Source organism: Sturnus vulgaris, chromosome 18, assembly GCF_052056855.1.
Source record: "Sturnus vulgaris isolate bStuVul1 chromosome 18, bStuVul1.hap1, whole genome shotgun sequence".
Taxonomy (NCBI): Eukaryota; Metazoa; Chordata; class Aves; order Passeriformes; family Sturnidae; genus Sturnus; species Sturnus vulgaris.
In genome coordinates, this window is record NC_142260.1 from 106,488 (window position 1) to 131,517 (window position 25,030).

General features: G+C 41.4%; 1 protein-coding gene across 2 annotated transcripts; it reads left to right on the forward strand.

Moving 5' to 3' along the window:
* Positions 1–2,901: 2,901 nt before the first annotated feature.
* On the forward strand, positions 2,902–21,242 carry SPTY2D1 (SPT2 chromatin protein domain containing 1). Of its 2 annotated transcripts, XM_088175401.1 has the most exons (7): positions 2,902–3,058; positions 12,087–12,201; positions 13,688–15,247; positions 16,048–16,204; positions 16,335–16,412; positions 17,627–17,733; positions 19,674–21,242. In XM_088175401.1, exons 1-6 carry the CDS (start codon positions 2,999–3,001, stop codon positions 17,721–17,723), a joined length of 2,067 nt encoding a protein of 688 aa, XP_088031527.1. In that variant the 5' UTR covers positions 2,902–2,998; the 3' UTR covers positions 17,724–17,733; positions 19,674–21,242. The 2 variants fall into 2 exon arrangements, with proteins under 2 accessions (XP_088031527.1, XP_014731782.2); XM_014876296.2 differs by having other exon boundaries at positions 17,627–21,242.
* The last annotated feature ends 3,788 nt before the right edge of the window (positions 21,243–25,030 follow it).

Genomic DNA, 25,030 nt, shown 5'->3' on the forward strand with positions numbered 1-25,030 from the left:
ATGTACACACAAAAAGAACAAATCTGTCTGAACTTTTTCAGCAGGACAAATCAGAGCTTTGAGGGAAGAGATGGGAGATCTGAGAGGCATTGTATTAGTTTTCTGGAAGATGTAGGTTTAAATTCTCAGACTTTTACAATTCTTTCAAAGTTAGGATGATGTTAAATATGCAGAGAATCAGAGAGATCAGAGAGTTACAGAAAGGGGAAGAAACATTTTCTATCTATCTTGGTTTGCATTGTATAGAAACATCAGTTTGGCTTAAAGGTACAAGGTTGTTTCTTCTCTTGCTGCTGACAGACCAGCTGGGCTTGGGAGTCCTGGCAAGCCTAGTCTGGATCAGTGCATCACATTGTAAACATGTGCACGGAGGTTCCCATTTGTTGCAGGATGTCTGCCAGAAGAAGAGGCTGGGCCACATCAAGGCAGCGTGCTGATGTGTAACTTGTGCTAGATCTGAGTTTAAATGCCACGGGGGCAGCCTGGGAATCCCAGCACAGCCCAGTGTGGCTTGCTACTGCCCCATAAAATGCCCACAGCACACATTTACACAGTGCTTTCTCCCACTGGAGAAACACAGAGGTAAATCCCCTCTGCTGAGGGATGTGATGTCACAGCATTGTCATTTACAGGAAAAGGCAACAACTGTGGTTAAGGGTTTCCAAAGAGTGACATGCAATACACTGCAGCTGCAATGCCATTCCCTGGCCTGCTTGTGACTCCTCTTGTCGATGCAGGGAGAGATTTTTCCTCCACTCATTCTGAGGATCACAGTCAGCAGAATGAAGTCTGCATTTAGCCAAGTGTTCCTGCCAACTCTAACATGGACCAAAGCGAGCATGCCCAAAAGTCAAAGAGCAATCACTGCTCTGTCAGTACTTTGTCATACAGGAACCTGAGTCATACTAAAAGCCTCTCAAGGAAGGACACAGTGGAGATACCAGAAATTCAAGCTGGAGCAGGGAAATTCTGATGAAAACACCACAGCAGTGATGAGGTAGCAGATAAGACTGCCAGAAAACCAGCATCACAACCTTATAGACAGTAACACAGAGGGAAACACAATGCCAAAAATGGGAAGAAATTTGATGAACCACCAACTGCCTGTGAAGAGAGCCACACTAAGAAGTCTTAAAATTAAGAAATTCATAATACAAAGAGGGCAGGAAGCAGAAAAGGTGATCAGGTCTGAATCAGAAGTAAAAAGTCAATAAATTGAGATGGGAATAAAAAGGGGAAAAGAGAGAAGGATTAAGTTCTTACAGGATAAGGGGATAAATCAGGACTGTCCCAAGAAAAAGCAGTGTAGGTCAGGAGGACTGTCCACCCTTCACAGATAATGCCATGCAGAGATACCAGAGCAAGCATTACAGGAACAACTTGGATCTCCTGTACATCTAGAACTACAAAGGCCCTGCAAATGATCTGTGGAGTGCCTGACTCAGATAAATTGTCCTGTGCCTCCCATCAGCTAAGGCCTGGATACCTTTACACCAGGCTGCATGTGACTTATAGCTATGCCCAGAAGGGAAGATCAGATATGACAAAAAAAGCGAAGGCACAGGAGAGGCAAAGGGAAACTGGAAAAAGCAGGAAGGTATCGGAGGAACTGAAAGTGAAGAGTTGTCAAGTACTAGCAGTGTTAAAGAATTTATGTTAAAGAAGGATTAAATGAAGGGGAAAAGGTTCCTTTCGGTGCCCACGTTTTTATGAGAAGCAGTGTGGAGTAGAGGATTTTTTGTCAGATGGATCTCAGATAACAGATCCAGGAAATGAGCTGGAAACCAATGCAAGGGAAGAGTCCAGTCAGCTGGTGTTCTTGCACAATTTTCTGGTTGGTCAGACGTAGAAAAATATTTAAACCTACACACAGAGAGCATTTTGTTTGGCCACTCTGCTGGTCAGCACTGCTCCTGGGAGCCCCGTTTATCAGGCAGTATTCCTGCAGCGGGGAGCGCATTGCTGAAGTAACCGTGACACCCCTACAAGTCAAGCACCAAGTTCGAAGCCTCAATAAGCCAAGAAAGATTGCTGAGGAAACTTAATCCATATTCCTCCTTTGTTATAGGATTTCTGCCTAGCTGATGTCCACTCAGGGACGAGCTGGCAGCTGGGAATGCAGGAGGGACAGGGGCAGATGTCAGGGTGTGCTTGGAGCTACTGGCCATTGGCCCAAAAGGCTTTTTCTTTTCGAAACCGCACAATTCCCACTGTCACTGAAAAATGAAGAATTGCTATTGGAAAAAAATAAAAGAAAAAAGTAGTTTTTTAGGTTTTATTGACACATTCGGTGTAATCACAGAATCATAGAATGGTTTGGGTCGGAAGGGACCTTACAGATTATATCGTTCTGACTCCCCTGTTGTGGGCAGGGGACACCTTGCACTGGACCAGGTTGTGTCAAGCCCCATCCAACCTGGCCTTGACCAATTCCGGGGATGGGGAACCCACAACTTCTCTGGGCAAGCGGTCCCGATGCCTCACCACCCTCACAGTAAAGAATTTCTTCGTGACACCGAATCTGAACCTACTCCCTGTCATCCTGAAGCCGTCACCCCACGTCCTCGCAAACAGCCTCTCTAAAGCGTTTCAGGGGTGAAGCCGAGCTGGGCGGAGGGACAATCCCCGGCATCGGCGCCAGCTGTGACGAGGAGCGGCGAGAAGCGCCGGGCCGGGCCGGGCCGGGCCGGGCCGGGCCGGGCCGGGCCGGGCCAGGCCGGGCCTGCCCCGGGGCTCTCAAAAGGCGGGCCCGCCACCGCTCGAGGCCCCGCTGTCCTGCGGGGCTCCTCAGACGCGGCTCCCCGATCCCTCCCTTTTGCCAGCCCCGTTTGCCGTGGCGAAGCTCCGCCACAGGGGAAGTGACGCCGGCGCCAGGCGAGGTTATATAAAGGGTAGGCGGCAGCGGGCGGAAGCGAGCGGGGCCGAGCGGGCGGCGGGGCGGGGGGCAGCGGGCAGCGAGCGGGGCGGCTGCCGCAGCCCCCCGTGTTCCGGTCCGGCCATGGATTTCCGCAACATTCTCGTGATGGCCTCGGAGCAGCAGGGGCTGAATGCGGTGCCGGTGAGCTCGGGGGCGGCTGGGGCTGCCGGGAGGCGCGGTGGGGTCGGGCCCCGGGAGGGCCCCGCGGCCGCGGGAAAGCCCTGCCCATCCTGTCTCGGCCCTCGCCCGGGCAGCGCCCGCCGACGGGCTCTGCGGGGCCTTTCGGCTCGCCGGCCGGGGCTGCTCGCTCCTGGCAGCTGGAGAAGCGTCTGTGTGCGGGGAAGGGGCGAGCGGGCCCCCTCTGGCAACAGGTGCCGGCACGCCCGGGCTGGGAGCGGGCAGCCGCGGATTGCGCCTCCCGGCCGGCCAGTGCCAGGATCCCGGGAGAGAGCCCTGCTGCGGGGGAAGGCACTGCCTAAAAGCCGGCTAAGTCCTTTTGTTTGCTCTGAAAACACAAGTGTGCCACGTCTCAAGTGCGACTCGGAGACAAAGTGACAAGTTTTGGGGGAATGGGCTGCGTTGTCTGAGGTCTCTCTGTGCGCCGTGAAGGACAGCGCTGTGGGGAGCTTTGACGGAAGGCTTTTACTATATTGCTTATATTGTTCTGAGATATGTGCTTCAGCAGTTTGTGTTTTAGTTCAAGCTATCAGTAACATGTGGATTCTGTATGAAATAACCCACTGACTTGCCTGGATGAAGTGTGGCAGGAGGAAGGGCACGTGGCCCTTTCATACATCAGTATCCTGGGTTTCGTTCCTCTGGGAGGACCCAAATTATGAGTCATGCCTGCTTATTTTTATAAATAATATTTTCTCCTTGGTAGTCACCAGCTAGGGAGACACTTTTTCTGTTTGTTCTTCAACAGCGTTCTAGAGTTTTGTTTCTATTTATTTTAGTTTGCTTAAACCCAGTGTAAATGAGGGGTAGCTGTTTTTTAGCAAAAACTGTGGGAAAACCGGAAAAAAAATTACTCTGTTGTGCAATGTCTTCATTTTGGTATTATCAGAACCAGTGAATATCTCAGTGTCTCTATATTGTTAGTAAAACTTTGGTAATGTTCACTAATAGCATGACTAGTTAATAAAATGTACCTACCATATGTTAGATGTGAAATTAATCAGATTCCATTGTGGGTTTAAAATCTCATGAAATCTACTTTTTTCTATTTAGGCACATTTAATTTGTCTCTGACCCTACATAGGAATCTGGTTCATAGCATAAATAATATAATATCTAGAACTACTTTAGGATATTTAAATGCCAATTTGATCGGTCTTAAGCTGTTTCATGAAGTTGTCACTGAGTTATTGCAATTCTTATTTTAGATGTTTAAATCTTCTCTTTACGTTCTCAGTTTCCCCATGCAGCTTTAGTGTGTGCCATTGCTTTTTTTGTCACACGTAGTTTCAAGTCATGATGATGAACTGATGAAATATCTGCCCTATTCTCCATTTCGGATGGGATGGTGGAGGGAGAGGATCCTCCTTGTTGTGCAATGGATGAGAGTTTAGCTGCTCATTTCAGAAAAGGCAGAATTAGGATTTGCTAATTCCTGATTAACTCATGGAGTGAGAGTGCAATTCAATCCATAGTTGACATAGTTTGATTTAGCACATTGCTGGTGCAGCTTTTAAGTCTGAAGCTGGCCTCAGTCTGAGCAAAAGCAGAGCTGCACTTGGTACTGCTTGAAGCTATTTGCAGCTGCTGGGCTTTAAAAGAGAGCCCATGGAGATTTTACAATCACTGGACATCTAAACAACTCCACTGTGTTAAAGCTAGTACATTAAATGTGTTTATATTTGAAGAATATAATTATTTTTAAATACTTTTAATAGAAACACTATATAGACTAATTGAACATTTACTGGTATATAAAATTACCCGGTTTCCATGATGTTAGTTCCTGCATTAATGAGCGTATCTTCTGAATTTCTAAGTTTGTTTTAAACTTTACAGTGCACCTAACTAAATATTCCATGCCCTCTGTAATGAAAAACAGTGGCATGAAGAAGTAGTGTATATTCAAAGTATATATAAATATATATACACACACTATACAGGTAGTGTTTAGTTCAAAGTGGAAACTATATAAAAACTCCAAGAAATAATGTGGCCTTGTATTGTTGAAGAGGGGCCTGGATAAAGCAGCTATTACATCATGTCCCTATAAAAACAATTCTGCTTGTTCATCTCCCTATGGAAATCCAGATTCAAAAGGAACATTGCTGAAATCAGCCTTTTGGTGCCCTGTTAGTTGCATCAGGTCTTGTTTCTAAATAAGACGGTACATATATGAACTACTGTCTAAGCTATTAATGATGTGCTGCTAATCATCTTCACAGCAGTTGCTGAGTAGAGCCCCAGATTTTGTCATCTAATATTCCATAAGGGTTTCACTGCTGTATCTTGTTACCTGTGTTCATATTAGCAGTTCATTAGATTTTCAGTGTGGTCTTGCTTTGACTAGAGGTGATAATAGTTACGAGATTTAAGTTGATTTTAGAGAGGTTTAAATAGATTGTGTCACATTTTTTGAGAAATTGGTATACTGTATTGTGCCACGTGTTTCATATGATGTGGCAAAGCACTTTCAGTTATTTTTATTCTCGCTATTCTTTAAATTATGAAATTTTACTGTAGCTTAAAAAAAATAGAGAACCCTGAGGACCGCTGGAACCAAGTCATTCTTTTATTTCACCGTAGTTTCTAATAAACTATTAATGACAGTATAAACATCTCATATTGCTCCCAATTCCTTTTAACTGAGGGTGACACTTTGGTGTACAGAACTTACAGAAATCGGATACAATTTAACCACAAAGAGGTGACGCAAAACCGAAAGAGCTCATCATCCACGTCAGCACTTGTGAGGTCTCACTTTAAGTCAGAATGATAAAATGCAGCCTCCAGTGAAACTGGCAGATATAAACATCCAGAGGAATTAAGCATTTGTGAAGTGAAACATTTCACAGAATCCCAGAGTTTGTTCAGAGGAGTTTGGGTTACAGAGCCTGCCCATCGAATTCTAATCTACGAATTATCGAGCATTTGCCCACAGGCAAGAGAAGCCCTGCATGAGAAATAATGGCAATGGCTGTGAAGTGCAGATTGCTGCTGTAGGACCAGACTCCCATCAATTGATGTGTGTGCATTTATTGTGTGCTTAAAACTTGCCTCAAAACGGGACCTAAAATTCTTTGGATTGGATCAGCCCCCACAGGAGAAGCTGCAAGATATACAGTGTGAAATGTTGGCAGGGGTGAGGAGGGCTTTTGCTCTCAACTTGACTGACCTGGTAGTAAAGTTCCAGACTGTCAAGGTTTAAATTCTGACTAGTAACATTTCCAGCTTTTCCTATTCCTGATTTTTTTTTTTTTTTTTTTTTTTTCAAAAGCAGATGAAAATGGAGACCACAATACCACTACAGAAAGGAAAGCATAAAGTATCTGTTTTGTTTGTTTGTTTTTTTTTCTTCTGTGTAAAGCAACTTTTAATAGAAGAAATCTCTGCATTTTTTCCAGCTAAAGGTTCTGCTTGCATGTTGTGACAGCAGAACTTGAAAGCAGCAGTTAAGAAATCACGGTGTGTGTATTCTAAGACAGTCTCACTGCAGAGTCAGCTGCTGGGAACCTCGTGGTGAATCTGTAGCAGAAGCTTTGGAAATAGCAGTTCAGGATGAAAGGCAGAGGCCCCTGGGTAGTGAACACAAATGCCCACTGACAATGTGGAAAGCTGCCTTCTGAAGAACTGACATTGCAAGAGGAGTGACACAAACAAGGATGTTTGTGGTGGGTGAACCATTCCTGATGCTCTCAGGAAGTTACACCCTGAAGAATGTTTAGGGGGAAACAGGGACTCCCCATTGGAGAGGGTTAAATGTCTTAGCAGCTGATAAGGAAGAATAGGCAGTGTTGTAACATGCTAGTGAAAAACAAGCAAGTAAAAGAATCTCCCCATCCTGTGAGAGCCCCTGCAAGTTGACTGCAGTGGATAAGACAAGTGGAATTGTTTGCACTGCATGTGCAAGCCCATTGCAATAACTGAACTGCATAGGTGCTCCACTTGAGAATCGGGTTTGATCACTTGCATTGATCTTGCATTGCCACCTGTGTAAATATTGACCATTGTTAAAGGCAATTCTGCTGCTGTTATTTGTGTCTGGCGCTGGTGTTTGGTCTGGGCCCCTTGGGGCTTCATTTGGGTGCCAAAAGTTATTTCATAAATTCTGTTTTACAGTCCAAGATTGGGTACTTGAATGCTGACATCAAAGCAGCTACAAACCTATCAGGATCATGTGCCGTGTTTTGAAGGAAATCAGTGATTCAGAGTAAATAATCACTGTTTGCTACTCTAATAGTGTTCTGGGAACAGCTTGACCTGCTCTTTCCTAAAGGCTAAACATTCCTATTCCTCTGATTTAACCAACTTAGTAATAGTTATTGAATGCCAGAATAGTGCATCTGCTGTTTGGATGATACAGTGACTTGTGCTGCCTTATTTTGCCTGCTTTATCTGCAGTCTGATGCATATTCATTTAGACCGTATATAAAACACTTTATTAGTGTTTGTGGAACGTGTGTATGGTTCAGTGCTTTTAAAAAGGCTACGCTTCAGAAGGTTATTTTATGCTGTTGCTGAATGAAGGTGAACAAGACTTCTATCAGCAATAGGACAGAAAATGGGTATTCATTTATTAATTATTTTGCTGTGTTTTCAGTTGTTACTCAGTATTAAGAAATGCTACTGATAGGAAGACTTAATTTAAATTTTGCATGATTTGTCATGTTAGAGGCAGTCAGAAAAGAGCTTGTCTGTCAAGCTGCTTTACAAACCTGCTCCTGGATAGGGCTGTTGGTCACAGTGCAGCAAAACAATACCTGAAAACTGCTTCCCCATCACTTTAATTCTTTATAAGGTTTCCCAACAGAATAGATGATCTACATTTGTCCCTGCTGTTTAGCAGTTTTCAAAGGTGCTCCTTAGGCACAAAGTCATTTAGGCTGGAAAAGATGCTTGAGTCCTACACAGTCTTTTAAACAGAATTTTGAAACAGAGTATACAGTTGAAATACAATAATTAAATGAAGCTTTGCCAAATTAGGTTACCAGTGGCAAAACATGACGCATTTAATTTTGTGAGATAATTTACATAGACATCATTATACTAAGATGAGTATACTACAGAATACTGCAAATAATTTCTAAGGTACTAATTTGCATCAACCTGTTTCTGACAGGATTTTGACTGATAATGTGTGGATTGCTTTGCCTCTGTCTGTTCCAGTTCAAATGGAGTAAACCAGATTTCTTTGGGACACAGAGCCATGGGCCACGTTTGAGCAAAAGCTGAGAAGCAGTGCTGCATCGCAGTTCAGGGTTCCTGAGCAGTCAAGTCCTGGAGTGCTTTTGGTGCAAACAAGAAAATCGGTTCTCAGACTGTGGTAAATTTTCTTGCAGAGAGATGAAGCTCAGTAAATGAGCTTGGCTGTCGCAGGTCTCTGATGTGATGAGGTGACATGGAAGGTTTTAATATGCAATGTATATGGAGAGTGCACCTTGTAGTTCTGCTCTGGTCATTTCAGAAGCTGCTCAGGGAGACTGCAAGTGGCTGGTATTGTAGCTGCCCTTCTTGGAGCCAGTTTTGGATGTTTAGAAATGAGCCTCCAAACCTTGCTTCTTAGTGTACGTACATTCAAGCTCATTTATGGGTTTAAATGTTAGTAATTAAAGTAATCCCAGGATCTAGTCATATGCTGCTGATAAATGAATCAGAAATAAGATTGAAGGCTTCCATTGTGTGATATTGATGTATTTATAGGGAGTTATGCTGCCAACCTGCCTGATTATTGCTTCTAAAACATTTGGATGTGGATTTCCTTACCAGATATTTTATTTTGATTATTTCAGTTAAGTTTCGTAAGTCTCTTTGTTAGCATTGAAACACATAATCACAGGATGATTATATGCTGATGCTTTTATTGAAGAGCTCTGGGAATCAGGGGTGCAGACCCAAATCTGACTGACATGGATTCCAGATGGAATATTTTTATACCCTTTTCGTTATATAACTATATATTAATTATTAAACCCATATTGTTCTATTGTATACATTGATCTTATCCAAGCATGAATTTTTGTCGTTTTCATCATGCCCCCCAAATATCCTTTCTCATGATTCTTGTTACCATTACGTAATTTTTCATGATTCTTATTACAATTAAACAATAATCATATTCAATTACCAAACAATTGTTACATTTAACAGTCATATCGTTTATCATATGATGATTATGCAGGTGTAGCTTCACATGATCTAGAAAAGACAAAGCTCAATATTCATTCCCTTTCCCAGGCCTACCAGACCAAACCTTTCTTTCCACCCCCTGAATCTATTGTATGCAATTCCCATGATTTTAGAAACATTTTAACCCTATGCTATCATCTTTGAGGACAGAAGATATTTGTAGATATGCTGACTTGTGTGGCTCTTTAGGGTTACTTTTTAATATCGGTCGGTTTTTTCACATCTTTCATTTGGTGAGAATTTTAATGTCTTGGTTTAATCTATTGGCTTAGATCTGAAATAAAAAAACTCCACCTTCTCAAAGCTCGGGTTTGGGTTTCTTTTGTTCCTGGATGTATTCCGCTTTCCTTCTTCTTCTGGATTTAACTGCCTTCTATTGTATTTATCTTTGCAACTCTCTTTCTCACTGCTTTGTTTTTTCTTCTATATTTTGTTTGTGGGAAGAAGTAAAAAATTATTTGCTTCCCCATTTTAGGTACAACCTGATACATTTGTGAAAGGCAGTGTCTGAACAGGTGTAGCACATTAATGCAAGTGGTTGTTATAGAACTCATTAAGAGGCACTTGGGCACTTAACATTGATTTGAGTAACCTTTATTGGATATATGAGAAGCAAAAAATGGGGTAGCATAGATAACTTGGCATCTGTTCAGTTGGTGGAACCTCAGGTTGCACAGCACTGGACAGACCTTTAGGCATGACAAGCTGAGCAAATCCTGTCTTTGATGCATGTAATCAGTGTTGTAGTCTTTAGAGCTTTTGCAGGATGTCCTGGGAAGTTATAAGCACAATTTATCATTTCCTCTGCCAAGGAAAAGGATGTTATATGAACATGTGCAGCTTCACCTCAGGATATAATGAGATACAGAATCATAGAAGAGGGACTGTTAAAGGTGATCTAGTCCAGCTCCCCTGCAATGGGCGGGGCTGTCTTTAAACAGATCAGGTCACCCAGAGCCCTGTCCAACCTGACCTTGAATGTTTCCAGGGATGGGGAATCTACAGGCTCTCTTGGCAATCTGAGCCAGTGTTTCACCACTCCCATCAAACAACTTCTAGTTAGAATCTACCCTCTCTTGGTTTAAAACCAATACCCCCGTCCTCGTTACTTTCTCTGCTAAAAATTGTCCCCATCTTTCTTATAAGCTCCTTTTCAGTACTGAAAAGCTGCAACAGGATCTCCCTGGAGCCTCTTCTCCTGGCAAATTACACCATGTGCAAGTGCTGTAATTGCCAGGTGCCAGGTGGGGGCTGTGTATTCTGTCACAGTTAGTGCTGAGGTCACACTGGTCTCAGGTGATAAGCAGAGTGCAGGCCTGCACTGTTTCAGGTCAGCTGCTGTGTAGATCACCGACTCCTTGATGTACAACAGTATTGTATTTAAGGTCACTGCCAGCAGGAGGTAAAGTCAGTGTTGTTGGTTTTACATCAGCCTATTAATTATGCTGGTGAAGTCCATTCCAATTCTTTGAGTAATTCGGTTTTTTGAGTTGATTTATCCATTGTTACTGAATTAGGTAACCTGAAACTGAAATTAGTGTCTACAAGCAAGCTAAAATGGGAGCTGTAAACCTGCAGTCTGGAATTGAATTGACTCTGGCAGCTTGGGCTGTAGTTTGCTTTTGGTTCCTTTTGGTCAAAGACTAAGGCTGAACTGAAATACGTTTATTCCATTATTAATGCAGCCATTGCATTCCTTATTAGTCCAGTGCGTTTCACTCATTTTGCTTCCCTACCTGTCTTCTGGTTTCCTGTTCATTCCTTCCAAAAGCTGAGTGAGCTCCTGTTGTGGATGAGTGGAATGTATCTCACTCAAAAGACAGGCAGCAATGTATTTTGAGATAAAATAATGATTTGACAATTCACTGGAATTTATTAAAGTTCAACAGTGGTTTGACAAGGTTTAATAAGTTTAATGCAAGATTCATTTAATTAATTAATGGAAGAAATGTACAAAAAAGAAGGCGAGTTCAAATTAGTTTGTTTAGAGTAATTCTCAGAGCCTGCCAATGCAGAGAACAAGAAGCACAGTCCTGTTGAGTCACAAGGTTCTGAGTGGATTCTTTGCTCTCTAAACTTGGAGTGTAGGAGTGGCTGGATCCATTCTTAGTCTGAGACTGGGTCAGTGATATATATTTAATGGAATTATCCATACAGTGTTTGTAATAATATGGGATGGATGGATTAGTAAAGTTTCATAATACTAATGCAACATCCTCTGTCACGTACTGAGGATCTGTTGTGAGTAAGGAATCTTTCCACCTTGGGTAAGGAAAGATCTCTTAGTTTCAGGTAAAGATTTTCTGCCCGAGTAGCATCCCTGCTCAAGGGGTCACCTGGCATCCAGTTAAGTTGCAGTTCAGGCAGAGCCCAAATCAGATCCATCCTGATGAGAATATTTATAAGATTAAGTAGTTGGCTGCTGGCCAGTGGTATAGACATGACAGTTGTCCTTATCTTAGTGCTGAGTATCTTGTGCTTGACTTTGATTATCTTGCCCTTCTGATGGTTATGAAACCACTTTTCAAAAAATTTTTCAAGACATCTCTACTCCCTTGGACCAGGCACTTTCTAGTTTGCAAGATTCTCCCAAGGACTTGGAGCTGGTTGCTCCTTAATTAGCCTGAAAGTACAACTGTGAGACAAATGTATCCAGCACAAACCTCCGTTTCAGTGGGAATTCATTATTTACTCTGTATCATCTCTGTGCTTAAGTGAAGCACAGGACAGTTATGCAACTCCTCAGTTTTAAAGACTGGTTTTTACATTTCTTAACTCTTCTGACATATTTATTTGTTCTTTGCAGAAAAGGTACAGTTTGGCCGTTGGTCCTCCCAAAAAAGTTCCCAAAGTCAAGGGTGTAGAGTCTGCAGCAGTGCAAGCATTTCTCAGGCGACAAGAAGAAGAAAAGAGAAAAAAAGGTAAAAGTACAAAATATCTCCTATGGGAGACTTTCATTCCTTCTTTAGTATATGTCACCTTATTCAAAGTTCTTGCAAATGCAAGAATTGCAAATTGCAAATGCAGCTGCACGTCTGTTTCTGCAATTTATGCATAGACCTGATGCTGAGGGAAAGCTAGAACTAAGTAAGGGCTGGGGATGTTTGCTTGCTTTTCTAAGGAGTTAAAACATTAATCAGCTACATTAGAATTTATGGCTGGAGATTGAGAAAGCAGTTAATGTGAAGAGCAAAAAACTTTCTCAATTTTTCATTAGCTTAAATTTGAAAAGCTTCATCTCTGTGAAGAAATGGAAAGAGTTGCTGTTGTGTCTTAATCTAGTGTATCAATACAGTGAATTTTAAAGAGTCTGAGGTACAATTTTTCCACTTTTATATTTCCTTTAAATAGTCTGTGGAATAAACTAGTACTGCATTGCTTCTGATGTTAATGTTTTGATAAAGGTAACCAAATCTGATGGACTGGATGGCCCGGGTTATTCTTCCTCACCTGGGCCAGTCATGAGTCTGTTCCTTATCCCTGCTGCCACGTCCAGCCAGAAGCAAGACTAAGCATGAATTCCACATGGGGCATATTGGCACACTCTGTGCTGTCACAGCCCTTGACAATAGAATAACACAGACGAGGAATGGTACCTTTTATAGGCACCCAAAGTATGAGTAACCAATTTTCTAGGATTTTTTACTTTTTCTGAGTCTTTCTGGTATTTAGCCCCCACTCCTTGGTCTGTCCAGTATTTGGCATTTAGATGTCTCATTCACCAGCTAGTTCAGCCTGACTGTTGTCAGCAGGTCACAGACATGAGATCAAGCACATACTAATGCAGAAAACAGCTAAGCCAGAACAGTAAGGATATAGGGACAGACTGTGGAGATAGAGCCCTGTGCCCTATCAGACTTGTGTAATTACCAGCTCCTTGCTTATCTGTGTTCAGCTGCCTCTGTGTCTCCCCTATATCCCTCTACACACACATACTTCAGCATTTTCCAGTTCTTATCCCCCCAATACTCATATTCCCTCTTCTTCCTCAACTTCCCTTAAACATTTGATAGTAAGTTCTGTACAATCTCAAGATTCCCTTGCTCTGTCACAGAATTCCCTCCACTACGCAGAAATCCCATAACTTCTGTACCTGCTTATACAAAGCAACCTTCTTATACAAAGATTCTTCCTAATTTTTGTAACATCCTGGAAAGCTGCTTCCCTCAAAAAGCCTTAGTGGATTTTGTTATAGCAGCATTTCACTCAATTGCTTGCCTTTGTTGGAGCAGCTGACACAGGTGGGTTAGCCTGCCCTGTTGGCAGACCTGGGGTCACTTTCTGGTCTGTTTTGGATAGCTATTAGCCAGATATCCTTAAGTTACTGTCCTAAGTGGTTTGTTAGTTTGGAAAATATTGAAATAACAAGTAGTGCTTTTGTGTAGCTTTCTCCTGGTTTTCTTGCAGCACTGGAAGAAAGAAGGAAGAAAGAGCAGCTCTTGGCGAGGCGTATTGAACTGAAACATGACAGAAAGGCAAGAGCTATGGCCTCACGAACAAAGGATAATTTTTATGGCTATAATGGTGTTCCTGTTGAAGAGAAGCCTAAAAAGAGGAGGGCTTGTGAGAATGTTGCTCAGGTCCCAGAGGCTGAGTATGCAACAGAGGATGAAACTGAGCAACTTGAATACAGTCAGACAGAATCTGAGCATGAGCAAGAAGAATATGAAGAGAAACCATCCAAAGTTGCAGTGAAACCAAAGGTGCCTCCCAAAAGTGCACCAGCACCTCTGAACTTTGCAGAGCTCTTGAGACTTGCTGAAAAGAAACAATATGAACCAGTGGAAATAAAACCAGTCAAAAAGGTAGAAGAGAGGCCTAGAACAGCAGAAGAATTGAGAGAGAGGGAGTTTTTAGGGCGCAAAAACAAAAAAGTAGAAGTGCATAAGAAAAGTGAGAAGGAGATTAAGCCTACAGGGATATCTAGTTCTTCAAAAAAACTATCTTCTCAAAAAGCATCTGTAAACACAAAACTTAATAAAAGCTCAGTAGATAAACATTCCACATCTAAAAGCAGTCTGCCACTTTCTACGGGTGGTACTGATAAGAAATCCAAAGCACCAGCATTGACTGAAAAACACTCACGGTCATCATCTTCTAGACTTGATCAAATGGAAAAAAACTCACAAAATGGTTCCTTAAAAAGCTCTACTGGTAGCAGTCATAATAAATTACCTGTCAATGGTATTAGGAAGTCTGGCTCAAGCTCTCACGTGCCACCCTCAAAACCCATGGTCAACGGCGCTCAGAGGATGCCATCTGCAAAAGAATCCAGCCTGAAAAAGTCTGCCCATGCAAAATCAGGAAAACCTGCAGCCCTTCAACATGGAATCAACTCCAATGCAAAACGATCCGGCAGCAGCTTAGGAAAAGGAGGACCTGGACATCCTGCAGGTGGTTCAAGTGCAGGACTGGGGCAATCAAGCAGCAATTCTGGTATGGGGCCTGGAAGGCCAGGAAGCAGTTTAAGCTCAGGACCTGGGCGACTGGGCAGCAGCTCAAGCACAGGACCTGGGCGACCAGCAGGTGGCTCAGGCGTGGGGCCAGGAAGGCTGATGGCCAGCTCAAGCACAGGACCTGGGCGACCCGGCAGCAGCTCAGGCGTGGGACTTAAGCGACCAGGCTGCAGCTTGGGCACTGGACCGGGAAGGCCGGGCAGCAGCACAAACATAGGACCAGGGCGACCAGGCAGCAGCCTGGGAACAGGACCAGGAAGGCCAGGAATCAGTCCAAGCACAGGAGCCAAGCGACCAGGCAGCAGCTTGGGCACTGGACCAGGGAGGCCGGGCATCAGCACAAGCGCAGGACCTGCGCGACCAGGCAGCGGCCCGGGCACAGCTGTGAAACCCAAGTGTACTGTCGTGTCAGAAACCATTTCTTCTAAAAACCTTGTCACAAGACCTAGCAACGGACAGATGAATGGAATGAGACCTTTTCCAGGACATAGACCTGTGCTTCATCCACAAGGTATGCGTTTATAGAACAAAAAGTTTTTCACTGCTGTGGTTTAACTCCAGCTGGCAACTAAGTACCATGCAGCTGCTTGCTTGCCCTGTCCCCCCAGTGCAGAGAAGAACTGGAAAAATCCCAAGTGAAACTCAGATAAGAACAGTTTAATAATTGAAACAAAATTAAATATAGCAGCTTTAAATTTATTTTATTTTTGCTTACCTATGCTTGTAATTTTTGAAATACAGGGTGGTGTGAAGTAGCAGATAAAAAAAACTGAAGCAGCCTGTGATGGATACTGGTATATGAATGCTGTTTGAAGGAAAAGAATTGAAGGATTTGCTTCCAGCATTGCTTGATAGTTGGTCTATAAAACGTCGTAGTGTCTTAAATAACAGATGCTTGAAGGGCTAGATGAAAAATCACTCACAGGTTTTACATTTCAGTGTTGTGGCAGATTTATCTTAGTGGTGACAAGCCGTTCTAAAAATTTATTTCTGATCAGGAGCAAGCAGTGTGGAGTGGAATGTAGTGAATAAGTGCCTGGAAAGCCCTGAACAAAGAACAGTTATCTGCTGAGTGGTTTCCTCAGGCTGCCATTGCTGATACTGATAGGTAATCTTCTCCAGCACAACTCAGAGGAAGTATTTCCTGTTGCTGAATTTCTGAGAAATGTTGGTTAACTTGAGGCAGAAGTTTTCCACCTTGAAGCCCAAAAAATGACTATGCCCAAGGTATAGCAAGGAGAAGTACTGTTAAGTTAAAATTATGTTTGTGTTATTAGTTAATGATTTGACATATTCTGTCCTGTCATTTAGGTCTTGGAAGACCACCTGTTAGTTACAAGAGACAAATAGAAGATGATGATGATGATGAATATGACTCTGAAATGGATGACTTCATTGAAGATGAAGGGGAACCTCAAGAAGAAATATCAAAACATATTCGGGAAATATTTGGCTATGACCGGAAAAGGTAAGAAAAGTAACGGTTTTAAGATACTGAAGAACGAGCAGTAGAACAAGTAATTATTGTTCCTAAGAAGGCATATTAATTCATTAGCTGCTTTTTTTTAATGTGCTGAAAACTGATATTTAATTTTCAGGTACAAAGATGAAAGTGATTATGCCTTACGTTATATGGAGAGCAGCTGGAGAGAGCAACAGAAAGAAGAAGCTAGGAGGTATGCATGGGTTTGAACTCAGATGCAAATTGCAAAGTTGTTTGTTGCTGAAGTCATAGGGCTAAGCTAGCAAATATCTACTCTTTTTACAGCAGAGGTAAATAAGCCTTACAGTTTTTTTATAAGAAAGCTTAAGTAAAAGATGGAATTCATATAGCCAGTGATGGATACATTACATAAGTCGTGTGTCCTTGTCTATCTTGCTAGTTAAGAACCAATAAAAAGCAAAACTAATTTCCAAAAATACTTTAAAAATAATACATTTCAGTTCAAACTCTATATCCTTTCATTTGTCCCAAGCATTACAATGTTCTGCTAGTTTGAGAGCTGGAAATTTTATTTGTTTTTATCTATACATGTGTGTGTCTATTTCTATAAAAGTATAAAATGTATGCTGATAAGCTTTTGTAGTCACTGATTTAAACTATGAAGATATTTTCATGTTGGTTTTGGCCTTTGGGCTAGCACAATTTTTGGCATAAACTGATACTTTGTTTTTAAATGAGTGGTGGGAGAAACTTTATGAAAGCTATAAGGATTTTTTTGTAGAAAATGCAAATACTGGAATGCATGGTGTCACGAAATTCTTTTGTTCTGCTGAAATTTATATATGGTTATTCAGAAGGTGCCTTGAGCATTAGAAACTTGCCTCTTTGAAGTTATAGTCAGTGTCCTTATTCCTCCTGGGTCCTGAGGAATAGCTGCAGCCCATGGAAAACTATAGTCTTAAGTGGAGTTAGGAGAAATAAATGGAATTTTAAAGTGATATTGCTGCTAACCAAACTCTCTGACATCTTAGAGTGAGAATTTGCAGAGTTGAATTTCTGACTTGCTTTTAACTACACATGTAGCATAAAGGCAGTGGAGATGAGAAACTTAAATTCAGTTAAATTCAGGTTTACTTTTTCAGTGGATCTGTTTCAGTAGCTGATTTTTGGGAGGAAAAAAAGACCCTATGTATTAATTTTTTAATCCAATCTCTATTTTTTGACAGAAGTTTAAAGTGTCCTTTTCCCTTGAAATATTTGATTGTGATCTTAAGATTTTAAAAAATCTTGATTTCTTAAAGCTGCATTCATTCTATAATTAAAGATCTGATATGAAATCATTCTTCAGATCAGCTGTAGTACTTTTAGCATTGCTTTTCGGGCATGTAGAAGTAAAACCTCAAGTGTCCTGAGTAGCAGTGTAAAGGATTTAATCTTGTTTGGCAGCTTGAGACTCGGTGTTCAGGAAGACCTGGAAGAACTGAGACGGGAAGAAGAAGAACTGAAACGCAAGAGGCAGTCGAAGAAGCTGAGGACACGTTAACTGACTTATGGTGTTGACTTTGTTCATGTTTCTGCTCCCCTCTGCCTCCATACATCTCTTATTCTACTTCAGTTTCCATTTGCTTGTTAGAGAGCAAAAGAATATTTAAAGGGATTAAAGTACTGAAAAGCAAGGCTTTAGTTTGACCTAAATAAGATATTTATTTTTAATACTTGCCAGGGTTGTTTTTTATGAAGAAATTAATGCACTAATGCATATTAAATGGAATAAAGTTAATAGACATTAATTCCATTGATTAAACCAGTTCAAGATGCCAGCAGAAATATTGACTAGCTATGCACTGACTTGGAACTGTGTGGGCCACGTACCAGTAAACCAGTTTTGCATTCGCTTGAAAGAAAGGAATAGCATTCTTGTTCCCTGATATTTCTTGAGACTTGGGGAAATTGCTCTATATCTTGCCCTGTCTCCCAAAACGAGCCTCCAAGTGTTAAAATGTCACCTTCTGTACAGGAGCAGCTTGGGTGTAAATTCAGCCACAGCCCACAGGTATTAAAGGCAATAAAGTGCTGCAGATCTTCTGATTTGAGGACCCATAAAAATAATTTGAGCCTCTTTATTTCTAAACAGAAAAGTGCATGTCATTTGCAAACTGTGCAGTGATGGATATGGCCAGAAGATTATGTTGGCTTTTGCTGTGTCTGGAATTCCAGTGCTGGTCTAATTCAGTATGAGAAACACACACCCTGAAAACAGAAATTTCTAGTGTTTGTATGTAACCTGTGCTTTTGGGCTCAAGCAGATGCTTGGGGATTCTTCTCCTGCCCTGTAAACCTTCAGATTTGTTTAACAGCTTCTGCTGCTTTTACAAATTGTGTTTTTTCTTGCATTAAACATCTGATGGTTAAATTATTTAAAATGTGAAGCAGTCATTTATCTAATCAGTTTTACTGTTCAGAAAGAACATCAGAATTAAGTTTTGTTAGAATGCATTTGCAGCTTTTCAGTATTAATATATTGTTATATTGTTAACTAGTTAATATTTGTGATTGATTTCAGCAAGCCAAAAACCTAAAATAATATGTGTAGCAGAAGAGTTAGTTCAGTTACTTACCTTAATGCCCATATTTGCACATTATTTCTAACTATGCACTTAAAAGCTGTTTCAGTAACTGAATTTGTTTACAATCGACACAGGGCTCATGTAAGTCTACAGGAGTTGCACTGAGACTTGAAGCTCAAATCTGGTGTTGCTTTTACTTGGATTTTTCCCCAAGTTGCCTTTCAGTGCTCACCAGTGTCACTACTCAAGGCTTTGCCTTGAGCTCCAGGACTCCATTGGTAGCATCTGCCTTCAGCTGCTTCAGGCCATTATATTTTAATGTTAGAAATACTTTAAAAAGTTGAAAAAGGGCTTTGAGTATTGGTTGGGGGCGAGGAAAAAGGAAAAATTACCTTGTGGGAAAACAACAAAGGAACCTTTTCTATTGGGGCTGTTCTTAACAGTGCTGCTTCTAGGAAGCAGTTCAGATAGCAACCTGTAAGGAACAGTCTTGGAAGCTGCTCAAGTTTAAACATCTGATTTTTAATGTAAGAAAAAACAGCTTTGCCTTTTTAAGATGTTTTCTGTCAATGGTGTACCATTTCACTGCCTCAGCAAACCAAGTGATGTAAGCTACTGATTTAGATTCCATAGATTATCTCAGTATTAGCTAACATGGAGCCCAGGTGAAGATACCACTGTTGCTCCTCTGTAGTTTTAACTTTCTCTGTTAACTATCAAAAACTGTTTCTCAGTGTAGGCACTTGAGACCATGCACGATAGTGTAACCTCATTGTCTAGAAGTGTGTTTGTTGTATTCTCTGCTGCATTGGGACCATCTCAAATTTCCTGTTGGAGATTTCCTGGTTTCTAGAATTACGCATTCAGGACAATGAATTTTGGGACCATGATCAAGTTCTGTGTTTGTACTTTTTAATTCTCTTTAGCTGGAGAAAGACTCGAGGTCCATCAGCCCAGACAGCTGTATCATCTGTGAGCAACTTCCTGCCTGGTTGGGGAGAAAAAAGTCTCTTATGAAGCAAAAGAAATATGTTAAGTTGAAATTGGTTCAGTTGGGAAAGAAATCTGCATTTCAGACAAATACAAGTTAAGTAAAACCAGATTATTTCACCACTTTCTGATTATTTAACCATGCAAGATCAGTTATAATCTGTAAAGCACTTTGTATGGTGACTGGAATGTACTCTGCTAGCCTCCCTAAGACACAATATAACTTTCTTCACACAGTGATCATTGCTTAAATTTTGTCTATTTCATATGAAAAATTATTCAAGGACGCATTTGTAATTTTACAGTCAAGAAGTACTTTCTCATAATTGGCATGGGATGCTGATGGATTTCCTATTTTGTACAAATGTTTGGCTTTTAATGTGCTTGCATATTTGTTGCATATTTGTATGTCATCTAGGAAGGAGCTAAACTAATTTCTTAATTCCTGACCTTGTATCCAAAAACCTGTTTACTGTTTGCCAGATTAATAGTATTCATCTAATGACAGTATTTCAGTACTTCCAAAGTGCATCTGAATTTGAGGTGAAGAAAAACTGGAAGAATGCTTACATTGGTTTATCAGGATTGGATGTTCAGCTAATGATTTAATTGTATTTAAGGAAATTCTGGTTTGGTTTTTAGATTTTTAATTCACCATTTGACCATGTGCCTTTTTACTAAATTGTGTCAAAAAAAAATAATGAATGTAGGAGGATAAAAAGTTTGAGTTTTGCTGTCTCAGATTCTATATCCTTAAACCTGAGAGTGTGACATTACAGAATTTTCAGAAAACCCTTCCAGGTCTGGCTTTGATTGCACAATTAAGGTAGCTACTTCTTTACTGCTAATGCTAAATCAATGAAGGGCACTTTCTATTGATGACTACTTTTTGAAAATGTCTTGTATTTACACTTGAGCTGTATTTCACTTTACAGCGATGTCTTTTGGAGGCCAGGGTTTTGCATATCACAGGAAGCCTTAGTGTGCAACTCTGTGCTGTGCTTTAAAATAAAAATCTTTCAAGAAGTATATGAGATCTTTATGGAAATCTGGATTTATTTTTGTGTAAAGCCCAAAATATTGTCCAGGAAAACTAATTTTCTATTTTTTTTTTGCATTTTGTAACATAATCTAGTAGGTGATACATATTTCTAGATATAGCATATTTCTGGAGACCAAAACATGTCAGAAATAAATATATGGAGAGACTGGTGTTTAAATTGTGATGAATGTACTTCTATTTATTTTGGTGAGTGGGTGTGACACAATATTAAAGTGTTAGTGTGTAAATAAGGGTGCTTCTAGTTTTAGCCAATGATTTTTTTCCTTTGGGGATATCATGTGTGCACAGTGTCTTTTTACATAATGTGACAAATCAGGTTAAAAACTCGTACATAGCTTACCTGCCCTCTGGTGCTGTCAAGGAAGTGTATACTTTAGCACACACAAAATGCATATACATTTTGCAGAGTATGTATACAATAAATTACAGGCATTAAACATTTTACTGCTATTTCTCATTGGTTTACTTTCAGGGAAGATTTCTCAGAATTACTTTCTGCTGTTTCCTCTGAGCTTTCACATACAGCAGTATCAGTCTCAATGTTGTCCCAGAATGGTTCTCATGCAGTCAGTAAGAAGGTATGAAAAATGTAATGGAGTCACTTAAGCCTTCAGGAGAGATCTGAAAGTTCCTGGTGTCTCCTGCAGTTTAGGCTGTGACATAGTCTGTACTTGGAGGAAATGTATCTAGAATGATAATATACCCAAGTGTGCCCATTGCATTTAATCTTTTGCATTTGAAGTGTTCACAAGCAGCATCCTTCTTGGGTTTCCATATTCCCATGTAAGGAGTCTGAACTCCCTTGATGGTTGTCTCCTCTGGAAGGGTTTTCTGCTTTGATGGTAGAAGAAAATGACTGTTCTGATCAGTGGGTACTGTGACCCACTTCCATGAATGGATGGATGGATGAATGGATCCACATCAGTGAGCCCACATGCCTTTACGATGAACAGCAATGCTTGCACACTCTTGTGCTTAAAATATTCTTCTAAAATATTGCAAATCTGCATTTAATGTGTCCTATGAGTACCTTGTTTTGAAGATGTGAAATGTTACATTGAAAGTGTCCAAAGAAGGTATCTTAACAGCTGTGATCAGTCAATCTCTGCCATTATTTCAAGGCAGAGATGTTCTGTTCAAGTGGAGGGTGGCTCTACATTGAGTCATTTTCTTAACCCAGCCAGTAAAGCTACTTCTGGAAGCAAAATAATTTTATTCAGATTTAGGGGGAGGAGGGGAAAGTAATTACATGTTTCCCTTGTTTGAGGACGCTTTTAGTTGTAGTTTATTTGGAATAACATTTCAGTTCCACAAGACAGAACTGCAATTTATTTATCTCATAGCCTATTCTTACCCTTAGAACTGTATATGGAAACATTTATTTTTCCATGAGCCTGGGAATCTAAAAAGCCTTTGATATACCATGCTTACTCTGTGGAGTGAAAGTAGGGATAGAGGTAATTCCTGAAGCAATCAAATATGTCATGAGTTTAGCTCAGACTTCTCTGTCCACAAGTAACAGTCCTGTTTTTCCACACTATCTGGTGCTTAATTTGTTTTGAGGGTTCCTCTTTGGTTCCTCATGGGAGTCTTGGGTTTTGCCTACGTCCTTCTTTCTCCCTCCACTGACAAATTCATGACTTGTTCTGTATCCTGGATGTAACTTTCTCAACATTCCTTGCTTGAGAACAGGCGAGTGTCTGATGCAATCTCTCATACTCTGTGTCTGAAAGTTGATGGCAATCAACAAGTTAAAGAATCAAGAGCTTCAGTAGGTTGTTTTTGGTTGAAGGGGTTGGCTTGACTCTGATTTTAAAAACACTTGAGTGTAGAGTTCCAGGTTTTGTAGTGCATGGGAATAACTGAACACATACTTGTGAGCACACAGAGTACAAAAGGCTGTTTGAGCCCCTTACATGTGCTTCTCCATGTATTAAACCTCTCTTGTGGATGTCTTCAGGAGAGGTAAGTAGCTTCCTTGAATGATGCAACTAAAGGTGCATGATATTTGGAGGGGGTCTGTCCTCAGCTCCCTATCACAATAAGGCAGTAATTCTCCCTGCCACCTTCTTCCAGCTCTTGTGTTGTACGGATGCCTTGTGGTCCTTACACATGTCCAGTATGTCAGGATTTTACCAAAGAAATGTGTATAGTGGAGCAGAGCATCTGTGGATTGACCTGCTGCTCTGCAGCTGATGAATAACACTGATTATGGTTATTTTTGGACAGGAGGGATACTTCATCTGGTTCTTAGTTTGTACAGAATGTGCAGGAAGGGTTTCTGAGACCTCCAGAGTGGTGTCAAATGTGACTGTAAATGATACATAGATAGTTACCTGGTCCCACAAGGCAGATACTGAGAGTTCAGGCAGAGGGATGTACTGCTGTTACCACCCTCTTCCCCAGCCAAAAGGAGGGAGCCAGCAACCCCTCTATTAGCCTGGCTGCTGTTTGCCAGCTGTGTACAAAGGGAATGTGGCAATGGCAGCTCATGGTGCATGGCATGGCTCGGGGCTGTGGGGAGCCCTGTTTATAAGCAGTGTGAGGTGCTGAAGCTGGCAGGAGAATATAACTTCTGTGGAAAGTCTTTTCACTGTCATCACATTTGGCAATGAAGGCTGATGTACTCACAGCTGCTGTCTTAAATCCAGCCTTGGTTGGTTGTGCTTTGAAAGTGATTGTTATGACATATAAAATGGTCCCAGTGTAGATCATACACACTGGTGACGTGGTGGTTGTTCAGGGGAACGTTGAGAGAAATAAATATCTTAGTCATGATATTCCCAAAGCTGAAGGAAGTTTGGGTTTTGCTAGGGAGCTTTCTCCTGCCACGTGTGTTGTGGTTCATCTGCATTTATTTCTTTTGTATCTCAGATAATCACTTCAGTATTTTAGAAGTGCAAATTTTTCCCATAGCATTTTAATATTTTCAAGATGAACTTATAATTTCCATTCCATTACTCTTAAGTTAATTTAGACAACTCAGCATTGCATGATTTTCTCCATTGGAGAAAATCCTTTAAAATGCTTCCTGGATTGTAGTTTCCTGTTGTTGAGAATCCTTTCCCTTGACTTTACTCTAAACTAGCATCCCTATAGATAGAGGATGTTCACAGGCAAGCAGACTAGTGAGACTAGTATTTAGAGTATAAAAGTTTGAGGCTGTAGAAATGTCATTTTCCTCTTATATAGAGCTGAATAAAATTCCAAAGCTGTACATTGTAAGACAAAAATCTGTATCACCCCAAAACTGTAATTTTACTTTACCCTCTCCCTTAGCACTTGAGAAATTGTCTGTTTTCTGTTTCGTTAATCATAATAACTTTTCTACCAAGTCAAAGAACACATCTCGGTTGGGAGGATCTGTGCTGCTGGCAGAATGCTGGTTTTTAATCTATAGGGTGACCTTTTATGCAGTGAGGACTTGTAATAATATAAGAGCTGGATGTATTGCTCAATAAATCCCAGTTTGGGAGAATTTCTATGGCTTGTTTGGTAAGAATGTATGCAAAACTCTATGGCTTTGTTTGGAAGTGTTCTTAGGATGGTGAAGGGTCTGGAGGGGAAGCTGTAGGAGTGGATGAAGTCGCTTGGCTTGTTCAGTGTGAAGGAGAATGAGACGTCGTTGGAGTCTAAACTTCCTCAGGAGGGGAAGCAGGGGGACAGACACTCATGTCTTGCTCTGATGACCAGTGACAGGACTCGAGGAAATGGCACGACACTCGTTGTCAGGGGAGGTTTAGGTTGGGTATCAGGAAAAGGTTCCTCACCCAGAGGGTGGCTGGGCACTGGAACAGCTCCCCAGGGCAGGGGTCACAGCACCAAGCCTGACAGAGCTCAAGAAGCGTTTGGACAGTGCTCTCAAGAACATGGTGTGACTCTCGGGGTGTCCTGTGCAGGGCCAGGAGCTGGACTCCATGATCCTGGTGGGTCTCTGCCAACTCAGCATAGTGTGTGATTCTGTGAACAGCATCTTGACTTACTGCATCCTTAAAGCTTGTTCATTCACGGATGTCCTTGACTGGACTGCTGGACTCGCTGCTGCCTCTTCATCTGATTAGGTCTGCTTTCCTGCTGATTGGGCGTGAAAGTATACAACGATCTTACATCAAATAAGATCCTGCCTTAAGATAATCTCGACACATTCCACGCTGTGCACCACCACGGCGGGTGTAAACAGCACCTAGCCCGGACGGTCACGGCAGCGCGTCTCGGGATTTCCGTGCAGTG